This window comes from Salmo salar, unplaced genomic scaffold (genome assembly GCF_905237065.1).
Source record: "Salmo salar unplaced genomic scaffold, Ssal_v3.1, whole genome shotgun sequence".
Classification (NCBI taxonomy): Eukaryota; Metazoa; Chordata; class Actinopteri; order Salmoniformes; family Salmonidae; genus Salmo; species Salmo salar.
This window is the reverse complement of record NW_025547324.1, coordinates 273,002-293,560: the sequence shown is the minus strand read 5'-3', so window position 1 is coordinate 293,560 and position 20,559 is coordinate 273,002. Positions and strand designations below refer to the sequence as shown.

Sequence of the window (20,559 nt, the reverse complement as noted above, 5' to 3'; positions counted from 1 at the left end):
TCACATTTGTTAGATTTATTCCATATTAAGGGTCCTAAACTAGGAACTAAAATATTAGTCTCCTTCCCGGTGTTGTATGCAGTTCTCTCTCTCTCTCCCTCCCTCCCTTCCCTCGTTCCCTCCCTCGTTCCCTCCTTCCCTCTAACCCTAACCTCCCTCTAACCCCACCCCTCTGGCAGAACCAGGAAGTCCCTCCCCCTCCCACAAACTATTTTCTGTGGAAACTAAACTGATCTGAGTCTCTGTGTCGTCTGTCTGTGTGAGAGTGAACAACCGTCCAAATGGCTCAGCAGGGAGTTCTGCTGGACAAGGACCAGTTCTGTTGTTCTGTCTGTCTGGATCTACTGAAGGAGCCGGTCACTACTGCCTGTGGACACAGTTACTGTAGGAGCTGTATTGAGGACTACTGGGATCAGGATGTTCTGAAAGGGGTCTATAGCTGTCCACAGTGCAGACAGACCTTCACTCCAAGGCCTAATCTGACAAAAAGTAACCTATTGGCTGAGGTGGTGGAGAAACTGAAGAAGACAGGACTCCAGGCTGCTCCCCCTCCTGCTCTGTGCTATGCTGGACCTGGAGATGTGGCGTGTGATTTCTGCACTGGGACCAGAAAGCAGAAAGCTCTCATGTCCTGTCTGGCGTGTCTGGCCTCTTACTGTGAGACTCACCTACAACCTCACTATGATTTTTCTGGTTTCAAGAAGCACAAGCTAGTCAAAGCCACCGCACAACTACAGGAGAAGATCTGCTCTCATCATGACAAACTGCTGGACGTTTACTGTCGTACCGATCAGCAGTGTATCTGTTATCTGTGTACAATGGATGAACATAAAGGCCATGATACAGTGTCAGCTGCAGCAGAGAGGACTGAGAAACAGGTAAGACCAGAACAACTTGTTGGTGACTGTCTGATAAACAAAGAATTAAAGATACAGTAGGAACTAAATCTGTTTGAATATGAGATCATTCAAATGAAATGGATCCTCAGCAGAATAAATATGAACACAAACCTTGAGTATATAGATATGTTAACCCAGACTCTCCAAATGTCTCACCATTTTCTAAAGTCAAACACTATTATCATTCTGAATGGCCTTTTTTGAATCCAAAGTTCAGTCTCAACCCCTTGATACATGTAGGCCTACCATAAAAACTATAATCATTCACATAGCAACATAATATAATATTGTAAAAGGACTTCCTCAGGATTGTAGACCTTCCTCTCTATGGGTCCTATGTCACATTACTATACTATTGATCTACTGGACAAATAAAGCTTGATAGCTCATTGAAGAGTGATTCTCCACAGAGGCAGCTGGGGATGAGTCAGCAGAAGGTCCAGCAGAGATTCCAGAAGAGAGAGAAGGAGCTGAAGGAGCTCCAACAGGCTGTGGAGTCTCTCAAGGTGAGTATTGTTGACCAGAGGAGACACACCATTTCACTTCTCTCCTCCAGTCAGAGAGAGAGAGAGACAGAGAGAGAGAGAGAGAGGGGCTCCTATCCAATCCCATTGACCCCACTGTTGTGAACAGGCTGTCTGGACCCCTTTCAGAGAATTGACTGCTTAATGTAACTGATGGGATATGAACCCAGGTCTACCGTGGGATAAACCAACATCTTGACCATTACATCAAGAGAACATTCCCTATTGGGCCGACACTGATTTAGAAGTCGCAGGCGGGGCTACCTCATCACATAACCATGAGTAACCATGACTGACTCATGTCCCCTATACATTAACATGGAGCTCTCTCTCTCTCAATTCAATTCAAAGATCTTTATTGGCATGGGAAACATATCTTTACTCTGCCAAAGCAAGTGAAGTAGATAATAAACAATCATGAATGAACAGTGAACATTACACAACATTTATTTTCAAAAGAATAGAGACATTTCAAATGTTATAATTCAAGTGCAAACAGAGAGAGCCGTGTGCCAGACTGAGTTCTGGAGGTGAAATGGAAATGAATGAGGGAGAGTTAAGTGAGGTAGAAGGTGTGGAGAAGAGCTCAGAACCAGAGAAGTATTTGGTCATATGAGATTTGACTTCAGAAGAGTTCCAGGGTGTGTTGAGTGGTGGTGTCCCATCCTCCCAGGTCGTTGGCATGGAGCAGGAGCAGATAGGGTCAAAGTAGTGGAATGGGGAAGTGGGTTTTTAATGAATGTAGGGTTAGTTGGAAGGGTGTTTTATTATTTGTATCACAAAGTAAAATAGATTTATATTATAGTCCAGTTGGGGGCGGTAATACAACATATTGGATGCCAACCGCCATTAAACTCCAAAGAAGAAGAAACTTTATATTATGTCTATGTACAGTGTTGTAACGATGTCTCTCTCTCTCATTCCATCACTTTCGTGGTAGTTGGTTGTGTGGGTCTCTGGTTATGAATGGGGTGCTGACAGACAATCGTTGATGGATATTTATAGAGCTCTGATCAGGACGACAATTGATTACTGGTGTATAGTTTATGGGACAGCAGCAAAGACTTAAGCTGGACAGAATCCAGTATATAGCTTTAAGGATATGTATTGGTGCATTTAAATCAACATCTGTATGTGTCTTACTAGTGGAGGCAGGTGAGATGCCTTTGGATATACGGCGTAATAAATTGTCATTATCTTATTGGGTTGCAAGGCTGTGAGGTTGAGCATCCCACTGCTACTGTTCTAGATGACTGTTGGGAATATACTAGTAGACAAGGCAGTGGTTTTGGTTGGACAGTTGTAGGTATCAATGTTATTATGGAGAAATGAGAGAATGGGTGTAGTAGTGAGATTCTTCTGGGTCCCAGCACATTCAGGTGTGGAAGGGAATGAAATTGTAGACCAGTTAGCTAATAGAGCTTTGAAACAAGATATAATATATATTAATGTTCCACTGGGTAGAGGTGAGGACAAATGTAAGATCAGAGCCATTTTGATAGATGTGTGGCAGAAGAGATGGGACTCTGAGCACAAGGGACGGCATTTATATGTCCTCTAAAGGTCGGTGGACCAAAATCCAAAAGTCAGATTAGGAAGGAAGAGGTGGTGTTTACTCGATTGTGTTTAGGACATTGTACATTGAACTGGTCTTTACATCTGGTTGGCAGCATGTGAATGGTTTGTGACTGGAGGGTATTCTCAATGAAACGGTGGATCATGTGTTGTTGTATTGTTGTAAGTATGTTGAAGAGAGGGAAATATTGAAGTGTAGGGTCATTGAGGTTGGATGGGGTTGGGGGGGTTGGAAGGGATTTGGGGGATGGGGGAGGGTCTATTATTAGTTAGTAGGGCTCTATTTTATTTTCTCAGAAGTACTGAGTTAGGTAGGAGGATTTAGAAATGGTGTAAACCGTGATTGATCACACTCCAGCACAGTAGGTGACACCATGCACATTTAACGTTGGTTTGCGGTCCGCCATTATATCATAGAAGAAGAAGGTGGTGTGTGAGGGTTTTGTGGTTCCTGAGGAGGGCTACTATTCTTTTTGCGTATTTTCCAAATGTATTTTGTAGTTGTTAAGGGTTTATTTATTAGCTTCCACTGTTTATCGGTTAGAGTTGAGGGGGGAGTAGGGTAGTTTGTTTGGGAGGTGTGATGTCCTCAACCGAGTGGAGAAGAAACGCTGTCTCTTCAGGTGCGTTCTGGAGAATGGTGTGGAGGAATTATTGATCATGGTCGGTGAACAGGTGGGAGAGGAACATATACACTCTGTATCCAGAATGAACAAGGCGTTGGTTGTGGTAATGTAAAAGGTGAGTCTTGTTTCCTGGCTAGTTACCAGTATGATTTATGTGAGGGGTGTGTTGGTGCTGATTTCAACAAGAGTAGTGGTGTCTAATCTGCCTCCGTTTATTACGGACGAACAGATCCGTAAAGAGTTTGTTCGTTGTGGTCAATTTACAATTTACTTCCAGTTCTCTGCTGCCAATAACTGGAACAATCTACAAAAATCCAATAGGAATTCAGGGAACTCAGTGAGGAACACTGCATATGGCCCAGGAGGCCTGTAAACAGTAGCTATAAAAAGTGATTGAGTAGGCTGCATAGATTTCATGACTAGAAGCTCAAAAGACGAAAACGTCATTGTTTTTTTTTTGTAAATTGAAATTTGCTATCATAAATGTTAGCAACACCTCCGCATTTGCCGGATGCACGGGGGGTATGGTCACTAGTGTAACCAGGGGTGAGGCCTCATTTAACACAGTAAATTCATCAGGCTTAAGCCATGTTTCAGTCAGGCCAATCACATCAAGATTATGATCAGTGATTAGTTCATTGACTATAACTGCCTTGGAAGTGAGGGATCTAACATTAAGTAACCCAATTTTGAGATGTGAGGTATCACAATCTCTTTCAATAATGGCAGGAATGGAGGAGGTCTTTATCCTCTCTGGGCTAGGCGGGACGAATTCGTCCCACCTACGTAACAGCCAGTTGAATCCTGTGGCGCGATTTTCAAAACCTTTGAAATGCTATTACTTCAATTTCTCAAACATATAACTATTTTACAGCTATTTAAAGACAAGACTCTCGTTAATCTAACCACACTGTCCGATTTCAAAAAGGCTTTACAACGAAAGCAAAACATTAGATTATGTCAGCAGAGTATCAAGCCAGAAATAATCAGACACCCATTTTTCAAGCTAGCATATAATGTCACAAAAACCCAGAAGACAGCTAAATGCAGCACTAACCTTTGATGATCTTCATCAGATGACAACCCTAGGACATTATGTTATACAATACATGCATGTTTTGTTCAATCAAGTTCATATTTATATCAAAAACCAGCTTTTTACATTAGCATGTGACGTTCAGAACTAGCATACCCCCCGCAAACTTCCGGGGAATTCGCTAACAATTTACTAAATTACTCACGATAAACGTTCACAAAAAGCATAACAATTATTTTAAGAATTATAGATACAGACCTCCTCTATGCACTCGATATGTCCGATTTTAAAATAGCTTTTGGTGAAAGCACATTTTGCAATATTCTAAGTACATAGCCCAGGCATCACGGGCTAGCTATTTAGACACCCGGCAAGTTTAGCACTCACCATAATCAGATTTACTATTATAAAAGTTTGATTACCTTTTGTTGTCTTCGTCAGAATGCACTCCCAGGACTGCTACTTCAATAACAAATGTTGGTTTGGTCCAAAATAATCCATCGTTATATCCAAATAGCGGCGTTTTGTTCGTGCGTCCCAGACACTATCTGAAATGGTAAATCAGGGTCGAGCGCATGGCGCAATTCGTGACAAAAAAAATCTAAATATTCCATTACCGTACTTCGAAGCATGTCAACCGCTGTTTAAAATCCATTTTTATGCCATTTTTCTCGTAAAAAAGCGATAATATTCCGACCGGGAATGTCCATTTAGCTAAACAGAGGAAAGAAAACACAGCTTTCGGTCGACGCGGGCACGAGCCTGAGTCTCACAGTACTGTAACCAGCCACTACCCAAACACGCTACTTTGTTTCAGCCAGAGCCTGCAAAGCCACGATTCTGCGTTTTGCCGCCTTCTGAGAGCCTATGGCAGCCGTAGGAAGTGTCACGGGACAGCTAAGATCCTCACTCTTCAATAAACAGAGACAAGAAGAACGACACCTTGTCAGACAGGCCACTTCCTGCATGAAACCTTCTGAGATTCTTGCCTGCCAAATGAGTTCTGTTATACTCACAGACACCATTCAAACAGTTTTAGAAACTTTAGGGTGTTTTCTATCCATATGTAATAAGTATATGCATATTCTAGTTACTGGGTAGGAGTGGTAACCAGATTCAATCGGGGACGTTTTTTATCCGGCGGTGTAAATACTGCCCCCTAGCCCTAACAGGATTTATACTAGTGAGATTGCTAAAGCGAACACCGCCATCTTTAATTTTGCCCAACCTAGATCGAGGCACAGACACGGTCTCAATGGGGAAAGCTGAGCTGACTACGCTGACTGTGCTAGTGGCAGACTCCACTAAACTAGCAGGCTGGCTAACAGCCTGCTGCCTGGCCTGCACCCTATTTCATTGTGGAGCTAGGGGAGTTAGAGCCCTGTCTATGTTCGTAGATAAGATGAGAGCACCCCTCCAGCTAGGATGAAGTCCATCACTCCTCAACAGGCCAGGCTTGGTCCTGTTTGTGGGTGAGTCCCAGAAAGAGGGCCAATTATCTACAATTTCTATCTGTTGGGAGGGGCAGAAAACAGTTTTCAACCAGCGATTGAGTTGTGAGACTCTGCTGTAGAGCTCATCACTCCCCCTAACTGGGAGGGGGCCAGAGACAAGTCATCGATGCCGACACATCTTTCTAGCTGATTTACAAGCTGAAGCTATGTTGCGCTTGGTGACCTCTGACTGTTTCATCCTAACATCGTTGGTGCCGATGTGGATAACAATATCTCTATACTCTCTACACTCGCCAGTTTTAGCTTTAGCCAGCACCGTCTTTAGATTAGCCTTAGCGTCGGTAGCCCTGCCCCCTGGTAAACAGTGTATGATCGCTGGATGATTCGTTTTAAGTCTAATACTGCGGGTAATGGAGTCGCCAATGACTAGGGTTTTCAATTTGTCAGAGCTAATGGTGGGAGCCTTCGGTGTCTCAGACCCCACAACGGGAGGAGTAGAGACCAGAGAAGTTTCGGCCTCCGACTCCGACTCGCTTAATGGGGAGAACCGGTTGAAAGTTTCTGTCGGCTGAATAAGCGACACCGGTTGAGCATTCCTACAGCGTTTCCCTCCAGAAGCCATGAGAAAGTTGTCCGGCTGCGGGGACCGTGCGAGGGGGTTTATACTAACGTTACTATCTGTACTTACTGGTGGCACAGACGCTGTTTCATCCTTTCCTACACTGAAATTACCCTTGCCTAACGATTGCGTCTGAAGCTGGGCTTGCAGCACAGCTATCTTTGCCGTAAGGCGATCGTTCTCCTGTATATTATAAGTACAACGACTGCAATTACAAGGAATCATGTTAATGTTACTTAGCTTCGGGTGTTTGAAGTCCTGACGAACCATGTCCAGATAAAACCTCCGGGGTGAAAAAGTTGAATGAAGAAAGTTGAGTGAGGGAAAAAACTTAAAATATACGGTAATGAAAAAGTAAAAACCGTGAGGTAGTCAGGTAGCAAAGTAAGATCGGCAACAAAACGCACAGCAGCACGTAAACAAGTCTGCAAGTTGTGACTGGAAACACTCAAACTGACACACACTCAAACTCTACACTATTTTAAAAAGATAACCTTGTGTTTACAGCAGACATCCCCCCAACAAGAATACCTGAAGCATTATGGACTCTACCTCTGAACGAGGGTAATGAAACAGACGATATTCTACCGTTCTGTACGAACGGCTTTACCATAACTCCAAACAACACAAGAAGTGCAGCTTTAACACACAGAGACACACCCCCCTGGAACCTCCAGCCAATCGCTACATAATCTAGCCCCTAAGACGCATCGCACTACTTTGGCACAGTGCATCGCCTGGTCTGAAAATGATTGGATTCAAGAACATGCTCTCTATGGATACGGTATGAACCCATTATACAATTTTTGATCGAATATGAACTTCTTACATGTAATGGGTAGTATTTTCATGGCCCGGATGAAATACGTGCCCATATTAAACTGCCTCCTACTCAAACTCAGAAGCTAGGATATGCATAGTCTTAGTAGATTTGGATACACTCTGAAGTTTCTAAAACTGTTTGAATGATGTCTGTGAGTATAACAGAACTAATATGGCAGGCAAAAACCTGAGGAAAATCCTAGCAGGAAGTGGAAATCTGATGTGTGGCATCATTTTCAAGCCTTTGCCTATGAAACACACTGTGAGTTAGGATTCATGTAGCACTTCCTAAGGCTTCCACTAGATGTCAACAGTCTTTACAAAGTGGTTTGAGTCTTCTCCGGTAAAAACTGACCGAACGAGAAGGCAGGGCAGTTGGTGACACGGGGAAGGACAATCAGTACATGGCGCGCGTTCACGTGGGAGGTTGCTGTGTTCCAAAACGTTTTTAAAGACAATGCAATCGTGCGGTTGGAATATTATTGAAGTTCTGATTGAAAAAGGCCCTAAAGATTTATGCTATTCAACGTTTGACATGTTTGAACGAACGTAAATACAACTTTTTTTTTACTTTTCATAGTGACATTTTCCGCGTGCGCCTCCTACATTTTGAGTAGCTAACTGAACGCGCTAACAACAAGGAGCTATTTGGACATAAATTATGGAGTTTATCGAACAAAACAACATTTGCTGTGGACCTGGGATGCCTGGAAGTGCCTTCTGATGAAGATCATCAAAGGTAAGTTAATATTTCTAATACTATTAACCTGTTTAGGATAGGGGGCAGTATTGACACGGCTGGATAAAAAACATACCCAAATTAATCTGGTTACCACTCCTACCCAGTAACTAGAATATGCATATACTTATTACATATGGATAGAAAACACCCTAAATTTTCTAAAACTGTTTGAATGGTGTCTGTGAGTATAACAGAACTCAAATGGCAGGTCAAAACCTGAGAGATTCCTTTACAGGAAGTGGCCTGTCTGACCATTTCTTGAACTTGTTTTCCATCTCTATCATTTACTAAGGATCTCTGCTCTAACGTGACACTTCCCACGTCGTCCATAGGCGCTCAGAGCCCGGGAAAAAACAGAATGTCGTCATTCCAGCCCCAGGCTGAAACACATTATTGCCTTTCTCAAGTGGCCGATCAAGGGACACTGGCTTATGCGCATGACCCCGACCGCCCGCCTTTGGGATTTTTTTCCTCTGTTTGCCGAAAAGGAGATTCCCTGTCGGAATATTATCGCTTTCTCACGAGAAAAATGTCGTAAAAATTGATTTTAAACAGCGGTTGACATGCTTCGAAGTACGGTAATGGAATACTTAGAATTTTATTGTCACGAATTGCGCCATGCGCGCGACACTTCTTTACTATTTCGGATAGTGTCTGGAACGCATCGAACAAAAACGCCGCTATTCGGATATAACGATGGATTATTTTGGACCAAACCAACATTTGTTATTGAAGTAGCAGTCCTGGGTGTGTATTCTGACGAAGACAACAAAAGGTAATCAAACTTTTATAATAGTAAATATGATTATGGTGAGTGCTAAACTTGCCGGGTGTCTAAATAGCGAGCCCGTGATGCCTGGGCTATGTACTTAGAATATTGCAAAATGTGCTTTCACCAAAAAGCTATTTTAAAATCGGACATATCGAGTGCATAGAGGAGGTCTGTATCTATAATTCTTAACCTCTCTAGGCTAGGCGGGACGAATTCGTCCCACCTACGTAACAGCCACTGCTATCCTGTGGCGCGATTTTCAAAACCTTAAAAATCATATTACTTCAATTTCTCAAACATATGACTATTTTACAGCCATTTAAAGACAAGACTCTCGTTAATCTAACCACACTGTCCGATTTCAAAAAGGCTTTACAACGAAAGCAAAACATTAGATTATGTCAGCAGAGTACCAAGCCAGAAATAATCAGACACCCATTTTTCAAGCCAGCATATAATGTCACCAAAACAGGGAAGACAGCTAAATGCAGCACTCACCTTTGATGATCTTCATCAGATGACAACCCTAGGACATTATGTTATACAATACATGCATGTTTTGTTCAATCAAGTTCATATTTATATCAAAAACCAGCTTTTTACATTAGCATGTGACGTTCAAAACTAGCATACCCACCGCAAACTTCCCGGGAATTCGCTAACATTTTACTAAATTACTCACGATAAACGTTCACAAAAAGCATAACAATTATTTTAACCTGTTAGGGCTAGGGGGCAGTATTGACACGGCTGGATAAAAAACGTACCCGATTTTAATCTGGTTACTACTCCTGCCCAGTAACTAGAATATGCATATAATTATTGGCTTTGGATAGAAAACACTCTAAAGTTTCTAAAACTGTTTGAATGGTCTCTGTGAGTATAACAGAACTCAAATAGCAGGTCAAAACCTGAGAGATTCCTTTACAGGAAGTGGCCTGTCTGACCATTTATTGTCTTTCTTTGACATCTCATTCCATTACAAAGGATCTCTGCGGTAACGTGACACTTCCCACGGCTCCAATAGGCTCTCAGAGCCCGGGAAAAACCTGAATGTCGTCATTCCAGGCCCAGGCTGAAACACATTATCGCCTTTCTCAAGTGGCCGATCAAGGGACTGTGGGTTTAGGCCCCCGTCTTTGTGATTTTTCCTCTGTTTGCCGAAAAGGAGATTCCCGGTCGGAATATTATCGCTTTTTTACAAGATAAATTGCATAAAAATTGATTTTAAACAGCGGTTGACATGCTTCGAGGTACGGTATTGGAATATTTAGAATTTTTTGGTCACGAATTGCGCCATGCGCACGACCCTGATTTACCATTTCGGATAGTGTCTGGGACGCACGAACAAAACGCCGCTATTCGGATATAACGATGGATTATTTTGGACCAAACCAACATTTGTTATTGAAGTAGCAGTCCTGGGAGTGCATTCTGACGAAGACAACAAAAGGTAATCAAACTTTTATAATAGTAAATCTGATTTTGGTGAAGGCTAAACTTGCCGGGTGTCTAAATAGCTAGCCCGTGATGGCTGGGCTATGTACTTAGAATATTACAAAATGTGCTTTCACCAAAAAGCTATTTTAAAATCGGACATATCGAGTGCATAGAGGAGTTCTGTATCTATAATTCTTAAAATAATTGTTATGCTTTTTGTGAACGTTTATCGTGAGTAATTTAGTAAATTGTTAGTAAATTCCCCGGAAGTTTGCGGGGGGTATGCTAGTTCTGAACGTCACATGCTAATGTAAAAAGCTGTTTTTTGATATAAATATGAACTTGATTGAACAAAACATGCATGTATTGTATAACATAATGTCCTAGGTGTGTCATCTGATGAAGATCATCAAAGGTTAGTGCTGCATTTAGCTGTCTTCTGGGTTTTTGTGACATTATATGCTAGCTTGAAAAATGGGTGTCTGATTATTTCTGGCTTGGTACTCTGCTGACATAATCTAATGTTTTGCTTTCGCTGTAAAGCCTTTTTGAAATCGGACAGTGTGGTTAGATAAAGGAGAGTCTTGTCTTTAAAATGCTGTGAAATAGTCATATGTTTGAAAAATAGAATTTTTGGTATTTTTGAGGAATTTGTAATTCGCACCACGCCTATCATTGGATATTGGACCAGGTGTTCCGCTAGCGGAACGTCTAGATGTACAGGAAGCCAGTGTAGAGGCGCTAGCACTGGAGTAAAATGATCAAATTTTTTGGTTCTAGTCAAGATTCTAGCAGCCGTGTTTAGCACTAACTAGATTATATTTAGTGCTTTATCCAGGTAGCCGGAAAGTAGAGCATTGCAATAGTCTAACCTAGAAATGACAATAGCATGGATAATTCTTTCTGCAAACATTTTTGGACAGAAAGTTTCAGATTTTTGCAATGTTACGTAGATGCAAAAAAGCTGTCCTTGAAACAGTCTTGATATGTTCGTCAACAGAGATCAAGTCCAGAGTAACGCCGAGTAACGCCGAGGTCCTTCACAGTTTTTTATTTGAGACGCCTGTACAACCATCAAGAATAATTGTCAGATTCAACAGAAGATCTCTTTGTTTCTTGGGACCTAGAACAAGCATCTGTTTGTCCAAGTTTAACAGTAGAACATTTGCCGCCATCCACTTCCTTATGTCGGAAACACAGGCTTCGAGGGAGGGCAATTTTGGGGCTTCACCATGTTTCATCGAAATGTTCAGCTGAGTGCCTCCCGGGTAGTGCAGTGGTCTAAGGCGCTAGCTGTGCCACCAGAGACTCTGGGTTCGAGCTGGCTGTGACCGGGATGCCCATGTAGCGGCTCACAATTGGCCCAGCGTTGTCCGGGTTAGGGAGGGTTTGGCCGGCAGGGATATCCTTGTCTCATCGCACACTAGCGACTCCTGTGGCGGGCTGGGCGCAGTGCACGCTGAGCAGGTCGCTTGGTGTACGGTGTTTCCTCTGACACATTGGTGTGGCTGGCTTCTGAGTTGGATGTGCGTTGTGTCAAGAAGCAGTGCGGCTTGGTTGGGTTGTGTTTCGGAGGACGCATGGCTCTTGACCTTCGCCTCTCCCGAGTCCGTACGGGAGTTGCAGCGATGAGACAAGACAGTAACTACTAACAATTGTATACCAAGAAAAAGGGGGTAAAATTATTATTATTTTTGAAATAAAGAAATGTACAGATGGGTGTCATCGCATAGCAGTGAAAGTTAACATTATGTTTCTGAATGACATCACCAAGAGGTAAAATATATAGTGCAAACAATAGTGGTCCTAAAACGGAGCCTTGAGGAACACCGAAATTTACAGTTGATTTGTCAGAGGACAAAACATCCACAGAGACAAAGTGATATCTTTCCGACAGATAAGATCGAATCCAGGCCAGAACTTGTCCGTGTAGACCAACTTGAGTTTCCAATCTCTCCAAAAGAATGTGGTGATTGATGGTGTCAAAAGCAGCACTAAGGTCTCGGCGCATGAGGACAGATGCAGAGCCTCGGTCTGACGCCATTAAAAGGTAATTTACCACCTTCACAGGTGCAGTCTCAGTGCTATGATGGGGTCTAAACCAGACTGAAGCGTTTCGTATACATTTCTTGTCTTCAGTACATCTAGTCTATGAGACCAGGCTGTCTATACACAAGGACACAGTGCAGAAGAGATACATATTTTTTGGCGCCAACCTGTCACTCAAACATTGAAACTTTTGGCAGCACTAAAGGCAGCACTAACCTTTGATGATCTTCATCAGATGAAACTCCTAGGACATTATGTTATACATTACATGCATGTTTTGATCAATCAAGTTCATATTTACATTATCTTGTGATGTTCAGAACTAGCATACCCACCGAAAAGTTCCGGTGAATTTACTAAATTATTCATGATAAACGTTGACAAAATACATAACAATTATTTTAAGAATTATAGATACAGAACTCCTTTATGCAATCACTATGTCCGATTTTAAAAAAGCTTTTCGGCGAAAGCACATTTTGCAATATTCTGAGTATATAGCTCGGCCATCACGGCTAGCTATTTTGACATATGCCAACTTCGGGGTCACCTAAACTCATAATTACTATTAGAAAAATTGGATTACCTTTGTTGTTCTTCGTCAGAATGCACTCCCAGGACATCTACTTCAACTACAAATGTTGTTTTGGTTCCAAATAATCCATAGTTATATCCAAATACCTCCGTTTTGTTCATGCGTTCAGGTCACTATCCGAAGGGTAACGCGCGAGCGCATTTCGTGACAAAAAAAATTCTAAATATTCCATTACCGTACTTAGAAGCATGTCAAACGCTGTTTAAAATAAATTTTTATGCGATTTTTCTCGTAAAAAAGCGATAATATTCCGGCCGGGAGTCGTTGTTTTCGTTCAAAGACTGAAAATGTAAACATGGAGTCGTCTCGTGCACGCGTGCCCCAGTCTCATTGTGCTCAGATAGATCACTTACAAAATGCGCTACTGTTTTTCAGCCATGTCATCATTCCACGTTCTGGCGCCTTCTGAGAGCCTATGGGAGCCTGAGAAAATGTCACGTTACCGCAGAGATCCCCTGTTTTGGATAGAGATGATCAAGAAGGCCAAGAAATGGTCAGAGAGGGCGCTTCCTGTTTGGAATCTTCTCAGGTTTTGGCCTGCCAAATGAGTTCTGTTATACACAGACACCATTCAAACAGTTTTAGAAACTTTAGGGTGTTTTCTATCCAAATCAAACAATTGTATGCATATTCTAGTTTCTGGGCAGGAGTAATAAACAGATTAAATCGGGTACGTTTTTTATCCAGCCGTGAAAATACTGCCCCCTATCCATAAAAGGTTCAAATGGGCACGTATTTTTTTTCAAAAATCGCTGTAGCGCCCCCTATCCTAGGCGACCGTCAAGAGGTCAAGAGGTCCTCTACTCATAACTCTGTCTGAAAACACCCTAAGAGATCCAGATCAGTGATTCTGCACCTTGCCTTGCTCAATCTGACCCCTTAAACAAACTGATGTCTGTTTCTCACTATAGAGCAGAGTCAAGCCAAGCAGGGCCAAACTGGCCTGGTTACACATCCACCAGAATTGCTGAAACTGAAATATAAAATATCAGAGCCAGTACAGTTGAGGCCCTATTGTGTGAATCAGGCTTGATTGTTGTTGTCCCCTGCAGGTGATGAGAACAGCAGTACCCTGAGGTCTCTGTATTACCCCCCGGTGAGGAGTGACAGGGTGAAGGAGGGCCAGCTGTGCTGTGGAGAACACTGACTACGGCAGCATCACCCTGGTCTTCTAGAACCAAGAGGGTGGCCTGCAGGTAAACAAGACACCACTGAATCCTCTGGTCTTCTAGAACCAAGAGGGTGTCCTGCAGGTAAACAAGACACCACTGAATCCTCTGGTCTTCTAGAACCAAGAGGGTGTCCTGCAGGTAAACAAGACACCACTGAATCCTCTGGTCTTCTAGAACCAAGAGGGTGACCTGCAGGTAAACAAGACACCACTGAATCCTCTGGTCTTCTAGAACCAAGAGGGTGGCCTGCAGGTAAACAAGACACCACTGAATCCTCTGGTCTTCTAGAACCAAGAGGGTAGCCTGCAGGTAAACAAGACACCACTGGATCCTCTGGTCTTCTAGAACCAAGAGGGTGTCCTGCAGGTAATCAAGACACCACTGAATCCTCTGCAGCTTCTATTAGGGGACAGGAGTTTTCCTGGCTACGTCTCCTGGCAGGAAAAACTTTGTCTCTAGTTATATTATTATTATAATTGAATTTACCAAAGGTGGACTCGATTCAAGTTGTAGAAACATCTCAAGGATGATCAATGGAAACAGGATGCATCTAAGCTATATTTTGAGTCTCATAGCAAAGGGTCTGAAAAAAAAAAAATATATTATTTTTTCTTTCATACATTTGCAAAATTTTCTATAAATCTGTTTTCGCTTTGTCATTATGGGGTAGTGTGATGTCATTATGGGGTAGTGTGATGTATTTTTGGGGTAGTGTGACATCAATATGAGGTAGTGTGATGTCATTATGGGGTAATGTGGTGTCATTATGGGGTATTGTGTGTAGATTGATGAGGAAAATGATTTATTTAATCCATTTTAGAATAAGGCTGTAATGTAACAAAATGTGGAAAAAGGGAAGGGGTCTGAATACTTTCTGAATGCACTGCATGTATGTTAATATAATTTGTTCACCCCAATAGTAAAGTTTGTCCAACTAGTTTTTCTCCATACCTCTAAATACCATCTTATTAGATGGAGCCATTTCCCCCCATTAGTTTGGGATTGAGACCTGCAGTCATCTTGATTTCAGACCACTTTGGAGATATTAACAAACTTACCAAGTGACCTGTGATGAAATCTATTGTAGAATAAATGGAACCTGGATCCATTTCATTCTATTAACATGGTTGATGTGTGTTATAGCAGTAATGGGGTTAAACTGATATTAAAATGACAACTCCATAGGTGGTACAAGGTCAGGGGAGTTAATCTCTGCCCCCAGCATCCCTGGGACAGTACTGATCAACATAGCTGACCTGATGCAGAGGTGGACCAGTGATGTTTTCTTCTTAGCGGTGAGACTTGCCCTTCCATTTGAAACACCTTTACCTGAGATCGTACAAGACGTTACAGGCTTATTGCATGTGGAAACAGACCTGCGTTCAGTTACTATTTAAAATATTTTTGACTTTTCTATTTCTATTTCTAATAATTTTCTATTTCTATTTGTAATAATTTTATTAAGTATAAGCAGTGGTTGATTGAGATTGTTGAAATGGAATCAATAGAAAAGTCCTAAAAGTACAAACATCGAAAACATTTCTTGCTCAGTTAGACCCTCCCTGTTTCAGTTGATTTTCTTCTGTTTGGTGCCTAGTGAATATGACTCAGGTCTCCGTGGAAACAACAATGTAAATTCACATTTGATTTTTACTCCTCACTTTCCCTTTCAGGTCCATAGGGTTTTACTGCCCCCTGCTGGAGACTGGAGCACACTGCAGTCCCTGGCTTTCTTTGTGCAGCTGAAGGATGAGGTCCTCATCACCTGTTGTGATGGGTCCAACAAATATCCCCAGGTGAAGGCAGGGTGCTATCTCATCCAACACGCCAATGACTTTTATAGAAGGGAGCATTTCCAATGTTCAGCTATGGAATGAACTGTACATTTTATGGTGAATTTCAATACAGATTTACTTTAATACAATAATTCCTTGAATGTAATTAGTTTGGATATTGTAATTATGTTATTTAAACAGGATAAGTCAGTAATGAGAGAATAAATAAGTCCAGTCCAACCATTACCTCTCTCCTCTTTCACATCCCTCTATCATCTCTCCATGGGGGAGTACAACCATTACCTCTCTCCTCTTTCACATCCCTCTATCATCTCTCCATGGGGGAGTACAACCATTACCTCTCTCCGCTTTCACATCCCTCTATCATCTCTCCATGGGGGAGTACAACCATTACCTCTCTCCTCTTTCACATCCCTCTATCATCTCTCCATGGGGGAGTACAACCATTACCTCTCTCCTCTTTCACATCGCTCTATCATCTCTATAGAACCATAGTATGGCCCAGTATGGACTATCAATACAGATACTGTATGTAGAACCATAGTAAAGCCCAGTATGGACTATCAATACAGATACTGTATGTAGAACCATAGTAAAGTCCAGTATGGACTATCAATACATATACTGTATGTAGAACCATAGTAAAGCCCAGTATGGACTATCAATACAGATACTGTATGTAGAACCATAGTAAAGTCCAGTATGGACTATCAATACATATACTGTATGTAGAACCGTAGTAAAGTCCAGTATGGACTATCAATACAGATACTGTATGTAGAACCATATTAAAGCCCAGTATGGACTATCAATACAGATACTGTATGTAGAACCATAGTAAAGCCCAGTATGGGCTATCAATACAGATACTGTATGTAGAACCATAGTAAAGCCCAGTATGGACTATCAATACAGATACTGTATGTAGAACCATAGTAAAGCCCAGTATGGACTATCAATACAGATACTGTATGTAGAACCATAGTAAAGCCCAGTATGGACTATCAATACAGATACTGTATGTAGAACCATAGTAAAGCCCAGTATGGACTATCAATACAGATACTGTATGTAGAACCATAGTAAAGACCAGTATGGACTATCAATACAGGTACTGTATGTAGAACCATAGTAAAGCCCAGTATGGACTATCAATACAGGTACTGTATGTAGAACCATAGTAAAGCCCAGTATGGACTATCAATACAAAGTGACCATTTAGATTGAGGCCCAGTTCAATGAGAGGAAGTCTTAACAGAACTGGGGGATGACAGACATGAAGTGGGAGGGTGGAGATCTAATATTCTTTTGTGCCAAACACTAAAGCATGATATTGTAATAAATCTACACCCTATTCCCTATGTAGAACACTACTTTAGACCTGGTCAGAAGCACCGTAGTGCACTACGTAGGGAATAGGGGACCATTTGGAACAGAGACAGTAATTCCCCTGAACATCTTTCTCTTCCTCATCTGGTTTCTTGAACAGCCCTTCACTCCTCCCCTCTTCCTCCCCTCCTCCCTTTTCATTCTATTCTATCAGCCACACCACTAGCTCACCTCCACACAATCCATTTACAAGTTAAAGACACACCTTGGAATAAATAACAAAAGGAAAACTATTACTAGATGAAGTTTAGTGTTGTATTTTTTATTTCCCATCACCATAAATCATATTTAATCACTGAACAGTAGCAGACCTAACTTCATCTGTTCCTGACTCTGGATAGTGGATTAAAAAGACCATCAATCTCCAATGATATTAAAGTACTATTCTGAACATGACTGATATACTGAGTGGCAAGTCAAGATATCTGCTGGTTTTATTGTTTGGTCAATAGCACCACCTGCTGGACAGGTTTAATGTTGCTGGACTGAGCAGTATGGGAGGATGAAAGATGACACATTTAGGGCCGCTTTCCTGGACATCTACATTGAACATGCTTTTTAGTCCAGGACTAGGATTAATCTGTGTCTGGGAAACCAGTCCATATACTTTAGTAGAAAGTAAGTGATTCCAACTTGTAGTGGGCTGACTAGTCCTGAATTGTCCTTTTGTTCCTGGACCATTTTCCATGCAGCTCCAGGTGACAGAGAACACATCAATTAGGGCCGAGCCTACAAGCTGATCAATGATACTGAGGAGAATTACATAGACAGAGAACCAACTGAGAAAACATATCAATGGTTCTGAATGACAACCAATATACATCAACACCATACATCATGATTCATGGAAATGTACAAGATTAAAACATTGCACTTAAATAAATATTAATACATTGAATTTTAATTCATAACATCTTCTGAAGATCAAATCAGTTAAATCATTGTAGATAAAACAGAGTAGAATGAATCATCACATCTGGGGACCATCACCACCAGCATGACTAGTATCTATGTGGACCCTATTACAGTTTAACCAGCTCAGCTATAGACTACACCAGCATGACTAGTATCTATGTGGACCCTACTACAGTTTAACCAGCTCAGCTATAGACTACACCAGCATGACTAGTATCTATGTGGACCCTACTACAGTTTAACCAGCTCAGCTATAGACTACACCAGCATGACTAGTATCTATGTGGACCGTACTACAGTTTAACCAGCTCAGCTATAGACTACACCAGCATGACTAGTATCTATGTGGACCCTACTACAGTTTAACCAGCTCAGCTATAGACTACACCAGCATGACTAGTATCTACAGTGGGGCAAAAAAGTATTTAGTCAGCCACCAACTGTGCAAGTTCTCCAACTTAAAAAGATGAGAGAGGCCTGTAATTTTCATCATAGGTACACGTCAACTATGACAGACAAAATGAGAAAAAAAATCCAGAAAATCACATTGTAGGATTTTTAATGGATTTATTTTCAAATTATGGTGGAAAATAAGTATTTGGTCACCTACAAACAAGCAAGATTTCTGGCTCTCACAGACCTGTAACTTCTTCTTTAACCTCTTAGGGCTAGGGGGCAGTATTTATACGGCCGGATAAAAAACGTACCCGATTTAATCTGGTTACTACTCCTACCCAGTAACTAGAATATGCATATACTTATTAGATATGGATAGAAAACACTGTAACGTTTCTAAAACTGTTTGAATGGTGTCTGTGAGTATAACAGAACTCATATGGCAGGTCAAAACCTGAGAGATTCCTTTACAGGAAGTGGCCTGTCTGACCATTTATTGGCTTTCTTTGACATCTCTTTCCAAAACAAAGGATCTCTGCGGTAACGTGACACTTCCCACGGCTCCCATAGGCTCTCAGAGCCCGGGAAAAAGCTGAATGTCGTCATTCCACACATTATCGCCTTTGTCAAGTGGCCTATCAGGGGACAGTGGGCCTAGGCGCGTGCACTGGTCGCCCCCGTCTTTCTTTTTTTTCCTCTATTTACCGAAACGCAGATTCCCGGTCGGAATATTATCGCTTTTTTACGAGATAAATTGCATAAAAATTGATTTTAAACAGCGATTGACATGCTTCGAAGTATGGTAATGGGATATTTAGAATGTTTTTTGTCACGAAATGCGCCATGCTCGTAACCCTGATTTACCATTTCGGATAGTTTCTTGAACGCACGAACAAAACGCCGCTGTTTGGATATAACGATGGATTATTTGGGACCAAACCAACATTTGTTATTGAAGTAGAAGTCCTGGGAGTGCATTCTGACGAAGAACAGCAAAGGTAATAACATTTTTGTTATAGTAAATCTGATTTTGGTGAAGGCTAAACTTGCTGGGTGTCTAAATAGCTAGCCCGTGATGGCTGGGCTATGTACTTAGAATATTGCAAAATGTGCTTTCACCAAAAAGCTATTTTAAAATCGGACATATCGAGTGCATAGAGGAGTTCTGTATCTATAATTCTTAAAATAATTGTTATGCTTTTTGTGAACGTTTATCGTGAGTAATTTAGTAAATTGTTAGTAAATTCCCCGGAAGTTTGCGGGGGTATGGTAGTTCTGAACGTCACATGCTAATGTAAAAAGCCGGTTTTTGATATAAATATGAACTTGATTGAACAAAACATGCATGTATTGTATAACATAATGTCCTAGGGTTGTCATCTGATGAAGATCATCAAAGGTTAGTGCTACATTTAGCTGTGGTTTGGGTTTATGTGACATTATATGCTAGCTTGAAAAATGGGTGTCTGATTATTTCTGGCGGGGTACTCTGCTGACATAATCTAATGTTTTGCTTTCGTTGTAAAGACTTTTTGAAATCGGACAGTGTGGTTAGATAAAGGAGAGTCTTGTCTTTAAAATGGTGTTAAATAGTCATATGTTTGAGAAATTGAAGTAATAGCATTTCTAAGGTATTTGAATATCGCGCCACGGGATTAGACTGGCTGTTGCGTAGGTGGGACGATTTGGTGCCATCTACCCTAGAGAGGTTAAGAGGCTCCTCTGTCCTCCACTCGTT

The 20,559-nt window shown here is 41.6% G+C and overlaps 1 protein-coding gene across 3 annotated transcripts in view; it reads left to right on the top strand.

Annotated features, from left to right (window-relative positions):
- The first annotated feature begins 254 nt into the window (after positions 1–254).
- The window catches only part of LOC123731780 (E3 ubiquitin/ISG15 ligase TRIM25-like), an 81,885-nt gene continuing 61,580 nt past the window's right edge, over positions 255–20,559 (top strand). Inside the window, exons 1-5 of one of the 3 annotated variants that reach the window (XR_006762834.1) lie at positions 255–878; positions 1,310–1,405; positions 14,206–14,349; positions 15,511–15,620; positions 15,999–16,418. Coding sequence is in view for 1 of the 3 variants with exons in the window: in XM_045711184.1 (XP_045567140.1) it covers positions 282–878; positions 1,310–1,405; positions 14,206–14,229 (717 nt within the window). In the remaining 2 variants the exon portion in view is untranslated. Of the gene's footprint in view, positions 879–1,309; positions 1,406–14,205; positions 14,597–15,510; positions 15,621–15,998; positions 16,419–20,559 lie in introns of those variants that run through there. The other 2 variants (XR_006762833.1, XM_045711184.1) reach the window with 2 other exon arrangements.